General features: G+C 42.2%; 1 protein-coding gene across 5 annotated transcripts in view; it reads left to right on the top strand.

Moving 5' to 3' along the window:
- Positions 1-4,073: 4,073 nt before the first annotated feature.
- Positions 4,074-18,032, top strand: part of KIF13A (kinesin family member 13A) — a 120,035-nt gene continuing 106,076 nt past the window's right edge. For 3 of the 5 annotated variants that reach the window (XM_075745141.1, XM_075745137.1, XM_075745136.1), the window contains exons 1-2: positions 4,074-4,567; positions 4,904-4,994. In XM_075745141.1, coding sequence (XP_075601256.1) covers positions 4,513-4,567; positions 4,904-4,994 — 146 coding nt within the window. In that variant the 5' untranslated portion in view covers positions 4,074-4,512. Of the gene's footprint in view, positions 4,568-4,901; positions 4,995-18,032 lie in introns of those variants that run through there. The other 2 variants (XM_075745138.1, XM_075745140.1) reach the window with 2 other exon arrangements.

Below are 18,032 nucleotides of genomic sequence, written 5' to 3'. Positions count from 1 at the left end.
CTGACTAACGTCCAGCTTCAATTTGGAGCAAAAAGGAAATGGAAAAGCAGCCTGAAAACCTAGCTGAGGGCACAGAGCAAAATCCTGCTCTCACGTACTCCATTGTAAATTCAACGTACCTGTCCAGTCGGGATACTCACAAAGCCCACTGATGTGTGTGAGGCAGAAATTTGATTCCCAGTGTACGATTACAGGCAGGCACTTGCTTCCCTAGGTGTTCTCTAAATACATTTTATTCAATGAAAAATACAAGTTTGTGTGCATAAAAGGACACTCATTAGTGTCCTGTCACAAACATAAAGTCATATTTTATCCCACCCCTCCAATATGAAATATTTCTCCCTTCTGGAATGTCCAGGCCTCCTTCCTGTGTGCTAAATGCTATTTTAATAAAACAAATTATTACCAATTCTTCTTTTTCACCAACATCAGTGGAATATTTATCAATTATTTTGTTAGAGCTACAATTTCTTCCTATGTTTTTTCCTAATGTAAGTATAATAGATCATTAACCTTAAAAATATCTATTGGCTTCATTATACAGTATTTGTTCATTTCTTTCTGTCAGATTGGATAATGATAATATAATGTGTTTGGGATGAAAATAAAGTGTTGTTTTCTCTGTTAATTTTAATTTAAAAAAATGCTCAGTAAAAATTTGGAAACCCAAAGAAAACTTTAATTTTGGTCAATCATAAAATACATACCTTGGGTTAAATTTGGTAGTAAAAACCTTCATTGTAAGCATCTTTTGGACTTTGGGTGCTGTAAAAATCAAACACTTTGTCTTTTTTTTGACACTTTCAACACTGAAAGAAAAACATTGCTTTGTTTCCCATGCTCTCACCGCTGCCAGCTCCTCCCCTTCTCCGGCTCCTGTGACATGAGATGAAGTCGGACGTGCCAGTGACAGCGTGCACCAGTCAGGCACAGCAAGATATGAACTGGGGACGCTGATGACAAGATAGATATTCTTGGCAGGCACCATGACATTTCTCCCTGCCCTTTGCCAAAGAAAGAAGGTCAGTGGAACACTCTGCCCTACCGGCAGGGCTTTGGGCATCAACTCTGAGTGCACAGCATTGCTCCTCCATTTCCATGTGATGAAGTAGAGCAATTGGTCCTCCTGCTCAAAATATATGGGAAGACGTGGGCATGCCTTCATGTCAAATCACATTATCTATCTGTGTTATGCCTCGGGAAGATGAGGAGCATCTGGAGCTTCCCACCAGACAAATGCAAGGAGCGGTATTTTCTTTATGGTCTTTGCTGAACTGTGGATCAATGGACAAATGTATGGAAATGCTGAAAGGGAAGAAACAAAAATGAAACAGATGGAAAGCAAGAGATGGACAAAGATTCAATCCTGGCCCTAGTGAAGCTGCAAAATTCCTTTTGACTGCAGTGGTGCAGAACCAGAACAAAATAGGGGTGGAGGAAAGCAAGGATAGGAAAAGGAAATCAGGGAAAGATGATTTTGTCCCCATGTTCCCATTCCTGTTCCACTCACCCACCAGCAGCCTCCACTATCTCCGGCTCTCATCTTTTTGCATTGCTGAAGGAGTAAGCTGTCATTTCTCATCTAGTATCATCCATCCATCCATCCATCTGCATGTCTGGGACAGCTGGCAGCTAATTCTGATGGGTGAACAACCCATCAATATCCTCACAGGGCATGTAAACTGATCAAGCTAACAAAGGCTGACAGGTGAGAGACATTCATCCAGAGTTGCTACCGGTAGCAAAGACAGAGATGTAAAGGGTTCCATATGGTAGCTGTGTTCAATGGGGAAACACAATGCCAGAAGAGAAACATTTCATCAGCCTGAATTGCACTCACTTCCCGCAATCCTTCACAGATTGCTCTTTGGGCTACCTAACAATCTCACGGGGCCCCTAAAATGTAACTCTCTTCTTATTCTGCTGTAATGCCAAAGGTTTAGGGGACACCAGAAATATATTCTGCTACGTGCATGCTGCACAATAAATGTTGTCAGGTCATGGTACAGATGTTACCAAAAGCCCTTCCTCAAGAGGACAGAAAAACTTAGTGGAACCAGCACCTCATTCATGGCAGTTGTTTTTCAGGGCATGTTGATGTGAATGAAAAAGCAAAAATCCTTTTACCAATCACCTAACACCAAAAAAAATCAGGATTTCACAAGAAGAGAACAGCTACAGTCTATATTAGAACAAACTAGGTCGCATCTCCCTTTTTGAACACTTTTGCATGGCTGGCTTTCTGTACCTGCAAATGGTGGAATATAATTCACAAGCCTATTCCAGACATTAGGGAAAGTTTCTTCCCAAGACTCTTCCCACAGCCAAAATCATAGTCAGTCTCATAAAGACTCCATTTAGTTTCTCTTCAGCTAATATAATTGTTTTTATTTAATCTTGCAATGATGTAGTTTTTCCACTAAGAGGTGGAAAATCAAGACGGAAGGGAATATTTTCCCTTCCATCTGTTGGCTGTCTTCTCTTTCCCAGTAGCATCCAAGTTTCACTAAACAAATCCATTCCTGCACAGCCATTTCAGACTTCATGCCTTATCTTGAGCCAGTGCTTACTTTGATCTGGGTTCTTATAGTCTACAGTCATAAGTAGGATGTCTCATTTCAACATCGTTCCTTTTCTTTACTCATTGAGCCGCATGCTTACAATGCATTTCATAACGAACTTCATTTCTTATTGCCTACTTCACAGGCAAGAAATCCACGTGCAACAGCTTCTGCTAGTGATGTTCTCCAGATGCACAGCTCTATTTGGTAACATTTTGCGAAGCGTGTCTCTTATTTCCTTTCAGCATTCCTGCAAGCTGTGGCCATTCGGGGCAGCCAGGTGTCCTCCAGAGTTGTTCCTCTCAGTCGCTTTGCAGGGCTCTTCTGGCTGGTGCGCTGGCACCTGGGGAGGTGGTGTCACTCTTCTAAGCTCCGTCCCTTGTTTTTACTTCTGTTTAAAAGGTCTGCTCTTTCTCAGTGCAGCTATCTATTCATCATTGGACGCTTAGTTCATTCTCCCTACAGTGGTTTAGCCCCAGAGTAGACAGAATAATCCCGTTTGGGTTTGAGCCTCTCTTTTCCACAAAGAGAATGTTATAGACATTGTTATTTTGCGCCTGGGATTCCTGCCAGTTAGCTGCATTAACGATAAGGATTGATTCTTCGGAAGATATTTTACTGGAGCCAAGGAAACATTTCTGGGGAGAAAACAAAGTTTTAACAGGACACTTCAAAAAGCTGGCTATCCTGAGCTCATAAGCCAACTGCAGTTTTAACTAAAAATCTTTCTTGGCGTGTTCACTGGACACTCGCCATCTTTGGAGCTCATGGTTGCTGGGGTAATACACTGCTATTTGTAACACTTTTCCCCGACGTTGAACTCGCTGCTAGTAGATGGACACAAGTCTGTCCTGCAGCATTTGGGCTGGCGCTTACCCACGGTAGCCCATCGCAGCCTGGAAAAGCTGTGTGGCGAGTGGCCTCAGTGCTTCACAGGCAGCCCTTTTCCAAGGAGGCAAAGCACAGGCTGGGGCAGGGCTTGTTGCTCTTGTCACCTTGGGGTGCAGCACTGTTTCCAAGCATCCATAATGCACGTTGCTTCCAGGTGACACTCACATATCACCCAGGTCATCCATGCTAGCACCAGGACTGCGCCAGGCAGGTCATTATTTTCTAACCGAGCATTGCATATCTTGTGTAAAAAAAAATAAAAATAAAAAAATCCCCTAGCACCACGACATTTCATTCGGGGCAGTTTGTGACCTTTCCTTGCCACAAGGAAACTTGGTGTCCAGTCGGACAAACCGGTGTCTGCGTGGTGACGGCGGCTCCCGGGAAGGGCCCGCGGGCACAGCTCCGAGGGCACAGGCCCTCAGCAGCCACCACCACCAGGGCCGGGCAAGCCGCGCGACGACAAAGTGCAACGCTCGGCTTCCCCAGCCCGCTTTACGCATGCGTGGACGAGCGCGCCAGCGCCACCTTCCCGCCCTTTTCGCCACTGCAAGGAGTAGCCCGTCGCGCATGCTCACTCGGAGGAAGCGGCTATCCGAGGTGAGGGGGGGACTTCTCCCCCCCCCAACCTCCTCACCGAAGGCGCTCGGGTGTTTTCGTTCCTTTCCGGCGCCGCCGGCCTGGGTGCCGCAATCCCGGCGGCGCGGCGGGAGGAGGCGGAAGATGGCGGTTGGGATTGGCGGCGAGGCGGCGGCAGGCGCGGCGGCAGCAGCGGTTATGCAAACGAGGCCGTCGGCAGCCAGCACCAGAGCCGGTGTGGACCGCAGCTGAGCAGGGAGGCGGCTGGGGCTGCGCCACCACCGTCCTCCCCGGCGCCGGACACTCCTCCTCTCCCTCCCTCGCCGCCTCTCGCCTTCCCCGCCTGCCCCGGCCCCCCGCCCTCGCCTCGGCCCGGCATGGACGTTGGCGCTCAGCCGTGTCGCTGTGCGCGGCGCTGCGAGGCCGCGAGCCGCCGCTGCCGCTGAGCGGGGCCGCCCGCCGCTCCCGGGAGGGTGGGAAGATGTCGGACACCAAGGTGAAAGTTGCCGTCAGGGTCCGGCCGATGAACAGGAGAGGTAACGGGCGGGCGGCGCTGGGGAAGGGGGCGGCGGGGTCTGGGGGCGCGGAGGTGGCGGGGGGGAGTGTGGGGAGGGGGCGGCACCGGGGCGCGCCTGAGGCGGGCGCAGCGCCCCTCCGCGCCCCTGGCTTCTCCCCCGGGCTGGCGGGAGGTTAAACCCCCTTCACACACACCCGCCGCCTGCCCCTCGCTCCTTCGAGCTGGCACGCCTGTGAGCCTGCCGCCGCCGAGGGGGAGCCGGCGGGGGCCGAGCTGCCCCGGCGTGCGAGGAGAAGGGGGGGGGGGGGTATGTGCTCTTGCCCCGGATACAGCCCCCCGCCGTGTCGCCTTGCAGAGCTGGACCTGAATACCAAGTGCATCGTGGAGATGGAAGGGAACCAGACTGTGCTTCACCCGCCGCCTTCCAACACCAAGCAGGGAGAAAGGTAAAAATCCAGTTTCGCCAGATAAAAACCCAGCCCCGATTTCTCTGGTTCGCCCTCGCAGACGCTTCGGCTGGCTTTGTTAGGGGAGCGGTGGGGTCCTCAAGTTCTTGCTCGGTGCCGTTCACGGGAGCGGGCAAGGGCGGGCGCCACCCAGGGATTGCTGCCTTGGGCTTGCATCGCCGGGATGTGAGGACTAGATCTTCCTTTCCCGGCTTCCTGAGTGGAGTCAGAGGTACCCAAATTGGGATGTAGAGACAGGAGATCCCTATTGGCCTTCCAGGTCTAGAAGCTGATTCTTGATTAACTGCTGAAAAAACTAGCTGTTGGTTGGGTAAGGACTTAAACTGACTGTGTGCTGTTTTCAGAAATATCTCTTGAGTGCAGGCTGCTAATAACTTGATGTAACCTTTAGGGGAACAAGAAGCAGAATCTGCATTTTATGCTAGTGATGGCATTTTTTTAAAAAGTTTGTTTACTAGATTTTAACATATTTTGCATTTGAAAAGGCTATAATTGCTAGATTCTTTATTAATTCAGTGTTCTGTCAAGTAGCCTATGAGAATATGCTAAAATAATTTTGAAATCTGGCATTTAGTTGTGATGCCCCAGTAAAGAATACCCTTGGAAATAATCCAAAATACCAATGCACTAGACTGTAAAAATAGATCAGAACAGGAAAAGATTTCTTTCCTTTGAGGGAGTGTGGGGAAAGACAGGGAGGTGCAAGGGGAATAGTTACGTTATATGCTTATCTCTTCAGTTACCTGTTGACTGTTCAACTTGAAGTTGATCTGTTTAAATATATTTAATGCCAAGCAACGTGATATCGTTTGCATGGTTATAGAGATTTTAATCTGAACACATTCGTACTACTTAAGGTTTTATTAAGAATACCTTTGATCAAATTCATGGTAGTTAGGAAGAAAATACAGTGTGAGAATTTATTTTTTTTTTCCCCCAAAGGTGATATGTCGTGGTTTTATAGTTTTCCAACAGGAAAGGTTGAGACCTTTTCTATTTTTGCATGTCCAAGATGTGAGATGCTTCTCATCTTAATCCATATAGTGGAATATAGCTGTAATCACACCAATTTAACTTAAATCCAACTTGCATTATTTTCAGAACCATCGTTGTGTCTAATGTGCTGCCCTGGGTCTTGAAAGATCTGTGCTTGTTTTCTGCCTCTTGCACAGATCTTTGTGTGATCTTCTGTGTGTTGTGCTGCCTCTGTGGGTCTTAGCATCTGATTGGAAATTGGAAATCTTGTTGTTCTTGAGACTATTCTATTTTAGAAAGTTTGAGTTGTTTGGGTTTTTTTCCTTCTGTATATTGAAGGGTATATGTGGCCTCCATCACAGTGCTGCTCTAATAAGAATAACATTAACTCTTTAAAGTGAGTGGATTTGACAGGCATAAAACATGAAATACAAATAGAGTTTACAAAGCAAGAAGAGAATTAAGATTTAAAATTCATTATTTCAATGGAATAAAGAGTCTGTAACATGAATTTTGCTTGTTGTGCACATTGACCTGCAGGTATTCAGTAAGACTGTGCAGTGACTCTGCCTTTTGAGAGCTTGTGTTTATCTGGTTTTAATACCTATAATATGTATAAATTCTCTTACTTGGTTGGAATTGGCTTCTGGTTGTGCGCTGAGAGCCTTGCAAGCGATCTGTGGCACTTGCGTGTGACCTCACCATCGGCAGCTGTGTTGGCAGGTGATAGCTGTCCTGCTTGCAGCCCAGTGTGAGGCTGGAATTTGGCCGGCTGTTACGTGTGTGACTTACGCATTTGAAGCAACTGCCTGATATGAGCGGACTGGAAATACCAGTGAGAAATACTGATCAGAATAATTCGCATATAGTTTAAATACCTTCTAGGTGGCAGGTGTTGTATGTAACCTGTTAAGATGCCTAAGACTTCCTAGTACCTTGTGAAGATCCTTATGTTTTCTTCAGTGGTGAACTGTTGATTTCTGGTTTTTTACTCAAGATAAATAGTTTAATTTCTCATGATGATGAATGAATTCTGTTCTATGTGTACCCACCATAAAATGTCTGTATAAACTGGCTCTGAATTGCTGAGTAGTTGCTGCTTTACTTGGATTGATGCCTTGGCAGGGTTAGAGATGTCAAACGGATTTTTGGTTTTCTTTGTGTAGCTTGTTTTATATAGCTCAACTGGATTTTTCTTTCAGAGCAACCATGTCATTGCAAAAAAGATTTCACTTGTTAGAGTGATTAATTGGTCTTTCTCTACTATATTGCTTTATTTTAATATTCTGTTTAGTTTTACCTTTCCTTTTTTTGTGTTTTATCTTTTTATATGAAAATTTCCCTTTTCTAGGTGAGTGGAAGTACAAGTTTGTACTGCACTTTGGAATAAGAATAAGAAGCCTTCTAAAGCAAATTTAGTTTCCAGGGCTGCTTTTCTTAATTTAGCTGAAGCCAAGAGACTATAGGGTATGGGGAATAGAATGCAGGACCATGGTCTTTATTTGCTTTGTTCTCTCAGTTATAATTTTAAAGGTACTGATGGAATTTGCTGAAGTCAAATTAGGTAGCTCTTTAATAAATATAACATTATAAAATTTGCTCTTGGAAGAATATCCGAGGCTAGGAAAATCAAATTTTACAATACAAGCTTTGCCTATTCTGTAAGGAGTTCTTGAATTAAATCTAAGTTAGGATGCATGACGTTAATCAGTCTCTAGGTTTTATTAAGGATATTTTTGAAGGATTTTAGATGGGCAAGCAATGCTAGTTTTACAAGTGGTGAAAAAAGCCTACATCCCAGACAGTGCTGTCATTTGTCCAACTTTCACTATAGTATTAGAGGAAAATCAGTAAGTTAGAACCATAAATTAGAGCAGGGTTCTTACTCCCATCTTTTAACTGCTAGACCACACAGCATCTGCACCTTAACAAACACAGCTACAAAATAGTAATTGTTATTAAATACAAGTGTTTTGTCTTCTTATGAGCAGCAGCCCTGCTGTTCCCCACAGGCACACGACTTTTAGCGTTCTAAACTAACGAAAGAGGAAAACCAGAACATAGTAAAACTGAACAATCTGAGCCTGCAAAGCACAGGAAGGTCTTTATCAACTGAAATAATAGTAGACAGAGTTCAGAAAGGAACGGTTTTCATTAGCTGGTGTCAGGTATAATCTTTGGTGCTGGCAAAGTTTTTTGTAAGTTGGTTGTTGGACTTCAAACCTTTAACCCTTGTTTTACTGTGAGTAGTAGCAGTAGTTTCCTTTATATCTGCCTAAGTGTGCTTGTGTGTCATTTTAGTTACTGCTTCTGTCTCATACTCATTTCTTCCCTGACACTGGTATGGATTTCCCTTTCTTCCCCAGAAAGGGAAAGAACAACATCTTGTCTTTCTGGGAACCCTCTGATTTTTGTCTCTTCACCTGAGAATTTGAATTTCCTTTCTTGAAGTACACTCTTCCTGAAAACATTATTCCAACTAACAGTCTTTTAGAAGCGGATATTATGTTTCAAAGCTAATTGTATACGTCTTGCTAGAAATGTTTGTATTTAGTTGTTGGCCATAAGGTACAGTATTAAAATGTAACCATGAAATAATTAGAGTATGGAGTTACACACAGTCTTTCAAAATATTTGAGTAATTTTTTAGAATGGAAACATGACACCTCTCTAGGTCTATGAAAGATTTGACTTTGTTAGAGTCGTTATTTTTTTAATAGGACAAATTAGGTTTTGCCAGGTTCTTCCTCTGCTTTTAATTGTTAAAATATGCTTTCCTCCAACCTTACCTTTCAGTTACACTTTTTAACACATAGGATCTGAAAAAGAAGGTTTTATTTTAGTTCCCTGACAACAGCTCTTCATGATGTTATTTTTCCTTTAGTAAGCAAAATATTTGTCTTGACAGAAATAAACAAGGAACTATGGAGACAGTAGAACTGAAATACTATTTCCACTGTAGTTTTGACTGAAACAAAAAGTCATCTGTTGGGCAACTTATTCCATTAGGGCATAGTAGCCTTGTGCAAACTTTGGCTTATTAAAGATTTCAAGTCAGAAGATAGGACAGAAATCATCAGTGTGTGGAGCTGAACATAAAATTACCACTTTGCTCAGAAGGTATCTTCTAAGCCTGGTTTAATTCTTTTTAAAAAAAAAAAATTTATGACTTGCTTGCTCTGTATTCTTTCATCATCATTTTGATGACAGACATACAGCACCAAGGCCAAATTCTACTTAGGTAAAACGCTTCTTATGCCTTTAAATTACTAAAGGTTGCAGAATATGCGGGGCACAGGGGTTGAGTTAGGTATAAGCTCTCTAATAAAATAAATAGCTAGGAACAGGTGTGTATGTGTGTAGTGTTTGTAGGTCATGGTATTTCCAAAGATGAGTATCTGAAGCACAGATTTCTTCCCTAGGTATGTTGTCCTAAAACAGGTGTCTGGAAAACAGCTGTTGCTCTCCCCCTGCCTTGGAGAAAGTATAATTTGATTTTGGATGGTCTTTGGTACATAGTCCTTCACATGGTGGTTGTGGCATTTTTTCTGTTTTTCACATCTTGGTTGGAAAAGCATCAGAGATGAGAAAAAAGCGCTGTTGTTGGGAGAGGATGTCCATTTCTGGTAATGGTCCCTTTTTCAAACTTAAACTTGAAGAAGCTGAAATAGGAAAGCTGTTAATTACTTCCATATCTGAAGGAATGACAACGAGATTGTGTCTTTGATGCGTATACTCCAAATTATCACCTATCTGAGATGGATCATAAAATAATAGCAGGCAGTGACTTTTATCTTTGCAGGAAATTGTAAAAGTAATCTGACTTTGACCTCTTCTGTTAACTTTCCTGTTAGACATCAGTGTTCAGGATGTGAACTGTTAGCTTTGAACCTTTGCAGAAGAGGTGTGTTTCAATTATATGAAATGTGCGGTTGGAAAATAGCATTTGGAATTATTTTTGCATTGCTTTAATTTGTTCATGTCTCAGATGGGATACTAGATGCAGTTCCATGAAATTGCTGTTCTTAAATTCCATGTAATTTGAAACAAAAATGACACAGAAACTTGTAATCCAAAATATTGTGTGGCATGGCCCTCGGTTATTCCTTCCTAAGGTGGCCTGAACTGTGAGTAAATGCAACATCCATTGTTTCACCATGTTTGTAAGATCCAGACACTTTGTGCTTTGGTCTTTAAATGGCATTGCTAGAATAAACTAGCGTTGGAGGCTGTTGGGATTGTGGGTAAGCAGCTAGTAGTACTTAACTGGCAGTATTTCAGAACAAAAATAAAGTGTTTGAAGAGAAGGAAAACTCTGCTTGGTATGACCATGTTTAGGCAATCATTGCTTTGTAGCCATTCTCTGCTCTTGGACTACTGAGTGTTATGTTCAAATATTTCTGACTAGAACACAGTAAAACGAGGTTCAGCTTTGAATCTGGCCAATTTTTCTGTTTTATGATGTTAAAATGCCTATATTGTGAAACATTAAAAGATTCGTTAAAAAGATTAGTAGGCCTTTAGACATACTTAGCTTCTGTGTTTGGAAGGGGCAGGTACGCATGCACTTGCCTATTACTGCAGCCAGAGGTGTTTTTTGAAATCTGGATTACTAGTCATGTGCACCTTGAATATGTTGTTTATTGAAATGAATTATGAATTTAAAAAATGTGCAGCTCTTTTAAAATGGATTGGGGAGGGCTTTTCTTTATGGAGATCAGGACTGAAGGAAAAGTTTTACTTCCTTTGTGCCCTTAGTATAAATAGTAGAGACAGCTATCTTGTTTTGGAAAAAAAAAAAGATTCTTTACTCTGTTGTGCCTCTTGTAGGTTTATTAAATGTGCATATGGTAAGATTTCAAACTTCTAATTAGATTCACTGTAATTTAATATTTTCAAAATGTAAAGTTAAATGATACTTGTAAACATATTGTAGTAACCCAGGTGTGGTCCAGATTCAAAATACTTCAGGAAGTGCTTAAGAAGTCCCTGTTCTGCAGAACCTGAGCTCAGAGAGAGGCCATGCACGCCAGCTGCGCTTCCATGCAGATCTGTGTACTGCGCAGAGCTGGGTTGTGAATCTTGATCCAAAGTTAGGGGATAGAGTGAGTCCCTTCTTGGTCTCTGGCCCCCAGTGCAGTATGCATAGGCAAGGCATCTGTTATTCAGGCGGTCAACATGGTGATGCTTCTAGTAACAAGATTACAGCTGAATCTTTAAATTGACAAATGTACTTGTTGCTGTTGTGTTTGAGACATTATCAGATTTGAAATCTTTCATTCCTGTGCAGTTGGATGCAGATTGAGCAGCAGCACCGGTAGCTGCCTCTGGCTGTGTTGCCAGTGTCTCTTGCATGAACAGACTGTCCTTAACGATGGGAAAGTAGTACAGTGTCTTTGGCCCGCCCTGGGCATGGCTTGAATCTATTAATGGAAACAAATACTGCCTACTGTAGCGAAATGCCAGCTGCTGCAGCAATGTTGTGCAGATGTTGTTGCTTAACTGAATAACTTCTCTGATTGCTCAGTTCCTTGTATTGTGTGAGGATGTCTGTTACTGATGGCAGTGTGGAGAAGACTCTTTAAGGAAGTGTGAAAGTGTTGGCTGGAGACAGCGAATTTTACATCTTCAGTAAGTGCAGCCTACAAAGAAAAGGCCCCCGCTGTGCAATGATGTGCACCGCAGGACTCAGCTGTCAAGTTAACTTGTGACCCAAAGCACCAAGTTAACTAAAACAGTCATGCTCTTGCCTGGAAGTAATGTTGCTGTGTGTCTTTTTACAAGAGACAGTAAAAGGGATATAAGCTTTCCAGTCAGTACCTGACTTTGTATGTTGATATGAAATTGGTCATCAGAGTTTCAGGACTGCTGGAGCTTGAGTTGATTGTGTGTGTCTTTATGATCCTTCTGTTGCATGCGATGGGTGTTCACCAGTGACTAGGGAGGAGCTCGGTAAGATAACGACAAGCAGATTGAAAATTTGCTGTATGAAGGTCAATCAGAAAAATGCATTGCTGACAGGAGTTGAAAATCAATCACATGAGCTCAAGATATCTATGTTTATGAAGAGCAGGAGTTACACAAGCTGTTTTCAATGCTGTGGGAGGGTGTCCCTTTATGTAATTTCTTGTTTTGGAGGAAAGGGAATCAATGGCTTTCTGATGCTCTTGTGCTTGGTTAGTGTTAATTATCCTCTGCAGTTCTGACCTTTATTTTTGATAGTTGCCTTTTAATCTAAAAATAATAATTAAAAAAATACCAACCCTCAGTCATCAAAACATCTAATGAAATTCATAACCATATCCCGAACTAATACATTCCTTAGTCATCAGCCACAACCTTTATTTGGTATTTTATTGCATCCTAAATAGATGCAACCTCAAGCATGTACATGCTTACCAAATACACCTACATCTTCCTTGGATAACGTGAAGTTAGTGGCTTGTAAGGTGTAACTTTTTCACTAGGAGCTAATCTGATTGTTCCATCTCATTTCACATAGGTGAACCTAGGGAAATCTATATGGTAACAGCCCCTGATGCAGTCCCTAATGATTTGTCATCCTGTAGTGACTTAGGTATAACTCAGGACAAAGGTTTATACCACAATGACTTTTTCGATAGATTAAGCCATGAATATATGGGGTTACAGCGTTGGTGGATAAGGGAAGGGCAACTGATGTCATCTACCTGGACTTGTGCAAAGCATTTGACACTGTCCCACATGACATCCTTGTCTCTAAATTGGAGAGACATGGATCTGATGGATGGACCTCTCAGTGGACAAGGAATAGGCTGGATGGTCGCACTGAAAGAGTTGTGGTCAATGGCTCAATGTCCAAGTGGAGAACAGTGACGAGTGGTGTTCCTCAGGGGTCGGTACTGGGACCGGCACTGTTTAACATCTTTGTCGACGACATCAACAATGGGATTGAGTGCACCCTCAGCAAGTTTGGCGACGACACCAAGCTGTGTGGTGTGGTCAACACGCTGGAGGGAAGGGATGCCATCCAGAGGGACCTTGACAGGCTTGAGAGGTGGGCCCATGCAAACCTCACGAAGTTCAACAAGGCCAAGTGCAAGGTCCTGCACGTGGGTCGGCGCAATCCCAAGCACGACTACAGGCTGGGTGAGGAATGGATTGAAAGCAGCCCTGAGGAAGAGGAGGACTTGGGGGTATTGATTGATGAGAAGCTCAACATGAGCCGGCAGTGTGCACTTGCAGCCTGGAAAACCAACCGTGTCCTGGGCTGCATCAAAAGAGGTGTGACCAGCAGGTCGAGGGAGGTGATCCTGCCCCTCTGCTCCGCTCTGGTGAGACTCTACCTGGAGTACTGCATCCAGCTCTGGGGGCCCCAGTACAGGAGAGACATGGAGCTGTTGGAGCGAGTCCAGAGGAGGGCCACGAAGCTGATCAGAGGGCTGGAGCACCTCTCCCATGAGGACAGGCTGAGAGAGTTGGGATTGTTCAGCCCGGAGAAAAGGCGGCTCTGGGGAGATCTCATTGCGGCCTTCCAGTACCTGAAGGGGCCTACAGGAAAGATGGTGAGGGACTGTTTATCAGGGAGTGTAGTGACAGGACAAGGGGTAATGGGTTCAAGCTGAAGGAGGGTCGATTTAGATTAGATGTTAGGAAGAAATTCTTTCCTGTGAGGGTGGTGAGGCACTGGCACAGGTTGCCCAGGGAGGTTGTGGATGCCCCCTCCCTGGAAGTGTTCAAGGCCAGGTTGGATGGGGCTTTGGGCAACGTGGTCTAGTGGAGGGTGTCCCTGCCCATGGCAGGGGGGTTGGAACTAGATGATCTTTAAGGTCCCTTCCAACCCAAACCATTCTATGATTCTTTGATTCTATGATTCTATGTTTTGGTGCTTATTAATGGTACAGTACTTATTTTGAGCTATATCAACCAGCGCAGCAATAGAAAGGTGTGTCTGAAACACTGCTATGTGCTTGTGTTAGTGCATGATAACTCACACAGTTAATGATGATGCTGAAGATAGGGACAAAGTGGCTCATTGTGTACCAGCAACAAGGTACATACTTACGGTTCGTTTTCTAGGTACTAGCCCTCACCAAGCCTGTGCTGCTGCCTCTTCATGTTTAGTAACAGCATACATAGGCTAGTACTGGCTGACTTTGAGATTTGTGGCACCCCTGCATCATCTTTTTGCAGTGTATGTATATTCCAAGAATTTTAAGCATTTCATAAACATGAATCAAAGCAGCTGCTGTGGCTGGAATGGTATGCTTATCTTTGCATGTGTTTATGAAGATACTGTTCAATGTGTCTAAAAAACCTGTCAGGATGCATTGTGAACTGTAAACTTTCTGTAAAGTAATTTGATGCTTTGTTTTAAAAACACATTGCTGAAAATGTCAATATTTAAATTTTTTTTCTGAATTTTTTTTTGTATTGGAAAATACTTTAGACTTGCAAATAAAATGAAAAATGTGCATGATATCCTATTTATTGAGCTTACATGTTCTTAGTTTATTCCACAGTCTCTTTTTAAACATAAATGCAAATCCCAAGTAAGTAGTGTACAAAAGCCTCCAGGCAAGATTAACTTTTCTTCTAGTGTAAGACTTCAAAATTCTGAATCAGTTTTTTGAGCTACTGGAATAACTTTTCTAGCATTAAATACAAGTATGTGGAGCTGTCTGTTTTGCTTAATATTTTTTATATGATGACAAGGAACATCAGATCTTAGCTGAGAAACTGCAGTACTTGAAACTTCTTCCCACATGGTTTCGACTTTTTGTTTGACTTTATGATTAAAATCATGTGCAGTGTAGCTGAGAAGGCCTTTCACAAATTTGATTCTTTCAGAGTTGAAGGAGAAAGGATTGGGTGAGGTGGAAGGGGAAGTTTGTCTGCAAAATGCATGGATTGGTACAGTGACTGGCACTGGCTGCAATGTAATTTTTAATACTTGAGTACTTTTGATGAAATTTACTTCAAATTTACGCTTTGATTCAAAAGCCAAGGCTTATTTTACAGTAGATGAGCTTTCGCTAAAGATAAGTCAACAGAGCATTCCAGCAGAGGCACAGAGCTGGCGGATGTTTTCTACTGGCAAAGCTGCTTTATGGCCCTGAATGAGCAGCATCGTGGTCTGCTTTGGAAGATTTCTTTGTCAGCATCTGTTGATGTGAGGTTTTTTTATGTATGCAATATGATATAAGTCTGCAGTGCTCTAAACTTGTTTTGGCTTAGTAGTGCCACCTCCCTGAATGATGCAAGTCCTAAGCATTTTGATGTTTTTTGGTGTTTTTTTCCTTCCTATCATACCAAGTTGTCATTCCGTATTTTGAGATGTTTCTAAATTTTCTTTAGACTTCAAATGTGTTTTTCAGAGCATTTTATCTAATGAAATCAGGCTGAAACAGAAATTGGCCATTTGGTAAAATAAATAAATGTTCCTGTATTTGCTGTATGCAGCTGAAGATGTTAATACATTACTTACGTATCCTCTGAATGCTCAGCAAGTGGTAGTTAAGTTTGAGTAGTTTTTTTTTAAAGACAACTTTGCAGTTATGTAAGGGAGTAAGAGCAGAAACCATTTGGAGTCTTCCTGCACCTTCGTGGTGTACTGTATTGGGTTAAAAAGGTGGTTCTGAAGTATTTTTTTTAGAAATGTATCATGGAACACCATCCCACCACTCCAGTTTTGCTGTTTTGCAGCTTCTTACTTTGACCACAGTGGATATGCTATTCTGAAACAAACTGTCTAGAAAACAATCTGGTATTTTCCATAGTGCCCATTACATTTCAAAGGAAGAAAGGTTTGAGAGGTTCTCATTCTTCTTCTGGTGTAAATCTAATCCTTGTACCTGCATTCTTGATTGGAGTGCCCTTGAGAAATGCTGCTTCAGTGTCCGCAGAGAAACCGAGACACAAGGAAATGCAAAAGATGGCTTGTTAATGGATTTGCTGCTGACATGGTAGAATATAGGGAAAGGGTACTTGAGGACCAGGACTGGAAGGATAATGAAAGGCAAAAGAGAGGTACAGAAGTGGATGCCCTACAGCATGGTGAAACTCCTCAAAGTACTTGTTGGAGGAAAACAAAACAAGCAAACAACAAAACCCAACAGCATCCAATAAGGTTTTTTACATCCTACCGAAAATATGTATGAGGAACTGATATTGTCTGGCGTGGTAGTATAGTCTTCACGTGTGTTCTGGTTGAGATCCAAGTTGAAAACAGAAAGGAAAATCAGTTCTGGTAAACAGACTGTTGAACACTGGACAGCTTGCTCTGTAGCTTCCTTGACAAGAGCTTCCAAGTCCTTAGTATGTTTATTGCTTGAGATGTTTATAACATTGCAGCTAAGTTCATGTCATATTTCTAATTTTCATTACATAGATGTAATGTATATTTTTAACATTGTATTTTTACTGTTTATTATATTAAACATCTGTCATGATTGAGAATCTGTCTAAATTGGCTGTGAAATAATCCACTTGGAAACAGTTGTGTGTCCATCAAAAAGATGGTGAAAGTGTGTATGAAGATGCAACACTTAAGTGTTCTCCTAAGGTCTCTTTCAATGGACGAGTATCTTTAAATTTTTTTTTAATAAATTCAGTAGATGTTCTGTCCCTCTCAGCATCCCAGTTCCATGGTTTGATTCCCTCTTACTGTCAAAGTGCTGTGTACTGAAGGAAGGGGATGTGTGACTTCCCCACGGTGCAAGTTAGAAGTTAGCTCTTGCCAGTTCTTTTTTAAAATGCTCAGCAGGGTGTAGAGGATGAGTACTGCACCTAGATAGAGACATCAGTCTAATCTCTCCTCTCTTGTTTAATTACTCTTTGGGGAGGGACTGCATCCTCTGAAGTAGTTTTCGAAGTTTCAGTTTTGCAGACATGAATGTGGCAATGGGAAGCTTTTTTCAGAACTACTAATGGTGTGCAAGCTTTGTGCCCTTAGTATAATCTCTCCTTACTGCCAACAACACACATGGATAGAAGCTTTGCATATGCTTCAAAGAATGTGATGTACCTTTATTTGAAGTTTCAGAATGGCATCTTGCAACTCTGCTAGTTTAAACCCAGAAATGCAGTTTCACAGTGTTGAGCTGGCTGAATGCTCTTAGTGTTTTGCAATGCTCGTGTGTTTTTTGAGTTGAGTTTCTTCTGGTGCATGGTCTGACTCATATGATTGGTTTGCTGTTTGAGATATTTTGAAATAAGGAAGAAATTCGTGGCTCATGTGCAAGACAGACTCAAATATACTTTGAAAATACTCTTGCCCTCAGGATCAAGGTGTAATATGAGTTTTATAGAAACCTCTCCAAGCCAGCTTGATCTTAATCTGTCATCCTCTGTCAAGAAGGGTGTTGTGGAATGACTTCTGGAGGATCTCGCAATTTTAATGTTTGTTTTTCTGAAGATATCTGCATCTTCATCTTGGTTCAGAAAAGACAGAGGCAAGTGAGTCACATGAGTGACCTGTTGCCTGCTTGCCTTTGCTGTGATTAAAAAGGGAAAGTAAATGCTAAGTGTTTGTCTGTGGACTTTGGAATTAGATATTATGAAATGGAATTGCAGAACTGAATTTCGAGGGAGAAATTTTTCATTAGTAGTGTATAAAATGAAAGAAAATAGAAATGTAACAATGACATGCAGTTGTTATGTAGGAAAAGAAAAACTAAATTAGCTCATTTTTTTTATTTTCAAGAACCATTTAGGAGTGATGAGACTCTGACTGGTAGCTGTAATGAGCAATGTCAGAGTTTAGTGAGCTCAAGGCAAATGTTTGATTAGACAAATTGCACTTTTTTCCCAAACAATAGTGGAAAAGCTTTGTATTTGAAATATTTTTATAATTATCATTTACTTTTCATCCAAAATAGACGGCAAATTATGGATTCCCTACAGAACTTTTGCTCTAAATGGAAGGAACAAAGGGTGCCATATGTCTTTTGTTTTTCTCTCCTAAAGATCGAGATTGGGGAAATCATGATTCTTTAAACAATCATGTTACTTTGGTTTTGTTTTGGTTTTGTTCTCTCTTTATACATCTTTCTGCATATGAGG

Source organism: Balearica regulorum, chromosome 2, assembly GCF_011004875.1.
Source record: "Balearica regulorum gibbericeps isolate bBalReg1 chromosome 2, bBalReg1.pri, whole genome shotgun sequence".
NCBI lineage: Eukaryota > Metazoa > Chordata > Aves > Gruiformes > Gruidae > Balearica > Balearica regulorum.
The sequence above is the reverse complement of the archived record's forward strand: the minus strand, read 5'-3'. Positions and strand labels throughout refer to the sequence as shown.